The sequence below is a fragment of the Arachis duranensis genome, chromosome 5, assembly GCF_000817695.3.
Source record: "Arachis duranensis cultivar V14167 chromosome 5, aradu.V14167.gnm2.J7QH, whole genome shotgun sequence".
NCBI classification, from domain to species: Eukaryota; Viridiplantae; Streptophyta; class Magnoliopsida; order Fabales; family Fabaceae; genus Arachis; species Arachis duranensis.
This window is the reverse complement of record NC_029776.3, coordinates 58,028,260-58,032,910: the sequence shown is the minus strand read 5'-3', so window position 1 is coordinate 58,032,910 and position 4,651 is coordinate 58,028,260. Positions and strand designations below refer to the sequence as shown.

Here is a 4,651-nt window from a genome sequence, read left to right as displayed (position 1 = left end):
AGATGGAGATGGAGACGGCGAACTCGAACCGCCACGGTGAACGGCGAACTCGAACCGCCACGGTGATGAACGGCGAACGACAAACTAGAAATGCGATGGGAGAACAAGGAACAACGAACTCGAACCGCAATTTTGAACGGCGACGAACTCGAACCGCGATGCGAGAACAGTGAACGGCGGACTCGAACCGCAATAGTGAACTCGAACGGGAATGATTGTTACTTTCTCATCTCTTCTCCTCTCATCTCCATGATTATAGCGGAATGGATTTGTGAATGGGGTTTTGAAAAAACAAAATAAGGGAAAAGAGTGAGACTCAGATAGAAAGATACTAGTACTACAGTGACGGTTACAAATTTATAAATATTAAATGTCACTATATAAATTCATAGAGACCCTTAAATAAGGGTCACAAATTAAATGTAGCTATATGTTAAATTTGGCGTAGTGTACCATGGTTGTGGTGGAGACTGGATATAGATTTCATGACACATAGAAACCAAACTAAAATACATGCTGGGCTCTATCTCTTTTTCTCTTCTCTGTTTTATTTCTGTTATGAGACAAAATAAAAAAATCTCCTACATATTTAATTTTTACAAAAATAAAACTAAAACATTTTAATTTTGAGTTAACTTGATTCAATTCCTTTCTCAAGTTCAAGCAGTTCCATCAACTAAATTGTCCTAAAACTACTATGAAATAGTAGTCTCTTTCTTTTCTATAGAATAAGGGTATTGCCAAATGATTTCGACAAGCAAAGTTACTAAGCACCAACCAATTGGAATATCAGGAAGAGAAGCAAGACTTCTTGATATTAATTTAGGGAATGTAGAAATGATAGTTTCCAGAAGTGTTTCTATAATAAGTAATTGGTAGAAATTTGAAGTATGATTTTACTTGTACGTGTATGAGTTTTTGTCTCCCTTCAACTTGATTAATTCGGGTTAACAACAAAATATTAGATATGGTATAAACTTTTTCAATTCCATACTTAAACCATCCTGATTGAAATAGGATATATTAAGTCTTGATAATTTGAATTTTCATGTCATTCCTAATTTTTGCTTTAGCAAAAACAAATTTTTACCTATTTCTTTTTTTAAAAAATTAAACAAATTTGTTTCTTATTTTCTATTTCTATGCTTTCAAAGTATAAATAAAAAATTCAAGTGTTTTTAAATAAAAAGTGAAAAAAGAGCAACATAGATTTTCATGTACTATATATAGTATTTTGAATAAAATACATATTTAGATATATTTGGATAAAATAATTTATGTTAGATAATAATATTCTTAACAAAACTAGTCGTTTATTAGGTTTTTTAATTTTTTAATGAAACAATCTATTCATTTTTCAAGTATAAAATAAAATTTAATTATTTTGTGTTTTATATATTGTAATTTAAGAATAATACTTTAATATAATTTTTTTAATATTATAAAATTTTACTGCATAATAATTGAACTTAATAAATAAAAAAATTATATTTTTATATATTTATATGTTTTATATTTATTTATTTAAAAACAAAACCAGCACTCTTCTTTTAAAACTTTGGTTGATTCTCGTTTAATCAAATTATTCATAAAAATGACATATCTAATAATGCCATCAAAATTATTAGTTGAACTTATTTTAGACACGTCGGATCTATTCTATGATTCCGTTTTTAGATTAAAATTTAAAATAAACGAGATTAGCATTAAATTCCTTCTTGAACATGTAATAGCAAGCTAATAACTCATTTACAATCCTCACAGGAAGATTGGCGATCCATCACTTGCACTTTTATTTGGAAGAAAGCTAAAAATAATATAAAGACTTTCAAGTATCAAATACAAGATACAAATTAAATTAAAGCAGGTTCTAGCTAGCTGCTCAATAACTAAATTCTCTTTAAAACTTTGGAAATTGAATTTGTGAACCACATTTGCTCTTTGGAAGTAGAGGACACTCAATGAGATCTGAACCAGAAGTGTCCACACACATGTAAACTTGGTAGAGTTGGCTGTTATGTGCCGAGTCCTTGTTACACTCAATTCCTGGAGTAAAACCTGTTCCCTCTTTTATAGCATCTGAAATGCTCTCTAAGCTATAAAATTCATCATCTGGTTCTATTCCTGCAACACATTTTCATTAAATCACTATAACATGTTTTCGCTAATTTAATTAGGATAAAATGATAAATTATATTTAGCAATTCTTAACTTAGACAACATTATACATTACATACACGTGTTTTATAACTTTAATTAATGTTAGAGATATAATATTCATCTGCCTTCTTTTATCAATTTAAATTTATAAAAAAAATAATTTCATTAAATAATATTAAAATTTTTATGATTTAAAAGATCTAAAATTTAATCTTTGTTGTTCTCCTAAAAGAAAATAAAAAATAACATAAAATAAATAAAAAACTTATATAAAATTCACATGGACCTTAAATTTTTAGGAGAAATGATTTCATAAAAATTAATTATCAAAATATATTGATTTTTTTGAGATTTATAAAATTATAGATATAGATTTCCATTAAAAACTAAAATTAAGATTTTTTAAGAAGAATATTGTGCCACTTATTTTTATATATATATATACTCATTTAAAATATATCATATTTTATTTTAGTGAGAAGCTAAAATGAATCATCTTATCTTATTATTTTCTATTTTATAAAGTTGAATTTGTGGGTATTGTATTTGTATTTGTAGGTTGCATTTTAGGTACCTGCATCCTTGAGGGCCTTAAGAAGGTTGGCTTTCTGCTTCAATTTAAGAGCAGTTTCAAAGTATTCATGCTGATCAAGCTCAGATTCGGCGCAGGTACCATGTTTCTCCCATTCATGTGACCAGAACCTCATTCCATTGCTACTTGGGCAACTCAATGATGGCCAATTCTTCTCCATGTTACTTATCAAGTCTGACACCTATATATTACATCAAATATCATCATTCCTATCAAATACTTAAGCATATTTGCTTAACTTATGAATTGTGATTGATCAATGGCCTTTTTTTAACCCATTTTAACGTAACGTACATTTTACATTTTACATACTAGTAATAAAAAGTGAAACCTACTATTTTATTTAAGATACGTCTTGTTGTTATTTATGTAATTTTACTAATATTATATATGCATGAAACAATAGATTTGTGTTCACATACCTACCGATTTTTTTTTTCTTTTTTCATCTATTACGGTTGAGAAAGCATATTACGAAAATTTTAACAGGAATCATGATGATAGTTGGATATGATTTCGGACGCAGAAAGAAAATATTAAGAGAAAATAATAATGTTGGACAAAATACATGGTGATACTACTTGTTGCTTGTTATCTGAAAGGCATGGGTAGGTCTTTTCAACCTAATTTCTGGCTCCCTTATCCTTTTTGTTATGATTTAGCATTAACCTAACACTTTTATTTCTTTATTAAAGTGTGCACGTATCAACAAACAGAGGATGGGATGTGTACAACTCAAATTTATTTTGTTCAATTCCAAAACAATAATAAATTGGGAAAACTGTATAACAAATAACAATAGCTAAGATCTATAACTGATTATTTGAGAGAGAAAATTTAAAAAAAAAAAGAAAAAAGAAAAAATACTAAGATCTATAACATCAGCTAGATGAACGAATATCAACGAGCAATAAAAATCAAATTACAAAATTAAGATATTTTGTCGGTTTGTGTACGGTGATCAAGAGGTTGTTGAAAATTGATCTTGACTCTACCAACAACAATATGGACAGAGGTAACGTCTCGTATATGCATAAGATTAACATGTTATTTTTTTTTACAATGCAATCACGATAATAAAGTGAATTTTCCTAACATTATGTAATATATTTCTTATAGACCCACCAATTTTTATGTGAAGGAAAATTTTTTTTATATACTGAATTTATATATAAAAGTTTAAATATTCAATCTACAACACATCAATTAGTTGTAATAATTCGATAATTTCATGCATTCTTATTTTATTTATCTTTTTGTGCTTAGATTTAATAGGTGTTATATACCAAATTTAATAAATGAACTATATCAAAAATGAAAAAAAAAAAAAATACACCCATATTTACGTGTGTGAATGTATTTAAATTTACGTATTAAAGTTGTTAATATATAAGAACTATTTTCCTGCATGGATCTTGAACGAGAAGAAAGCTTGGAGATCCTAGCCATGGATGGGTAGAGCAAATTTCAATGATAATATATTATTAGTCATGTTTTGCTGTTCTATTCCTACATAAGTATCAAACAAATAGTAGTATTTAGGACCTCTGCTTTCCATGATCATCACCATCTTTTAATTTCTTTGATTCTTTTTTCAAATTAAAAATGTTAATTCAAGTACCTGAGATTTATCAAAGACACTGTCAGGATCACAGTTTGAGGGCCATGAACCATCCTTGTAGTTAGGCCAGAGTCCATGAATACTGAAATCCGCCGTCGGCTTCCCGGTCTTCGGATAACAGCAGCTCTGCTTGGTGTCACAGTATGCTCCTGGCCACTGCAAAATTCACAATAATAATAATTCAAATGAATATGAAGCTATTCATCATAAGAATGAAAAATTCAAATAAAAATAAAATTAAAATACAACATTATTGTTCATGATTAGAAGAACTACTC

The 4,651-nt window shown here is 28.2% G+C and overlaps 1 protein-coding gene across 1 annotated transcript in view; it reads right to left on the bottom strand.

The window, feature by feature from the left end:
- Positions 1 to 1,727: 1,727 nt before the first annotated feature.
- The window catches only part of LOC107489453 (ribonuclease 3), a 3,203-nt gene continuing 279 nt past the window's right edge, over positions 1,728 to 4,651 (bottom strand). The window contains exons 2-4 of the mRNA XM_021142730.2: positions 4,374 to 4,538; positions 2,735 to 2,933; positions 1,728 to 2,124 (exon numbers count right to left, since the gene is read on the bottom strand). Coding sequence (XP_020998389.1) covers positions 1,901 to 2,124; positions 2,735 to 2,933; positions 4,374 to 4,538 — 588 coding nt within the window. The 3' untranslated portion in view covers positions 1,728 to 1,900. The remainder of the gene's footprint in view (positions 2,125 to 2,734; positions 2,934 to 4,373; positions 4,539 to 4,651) is intronic.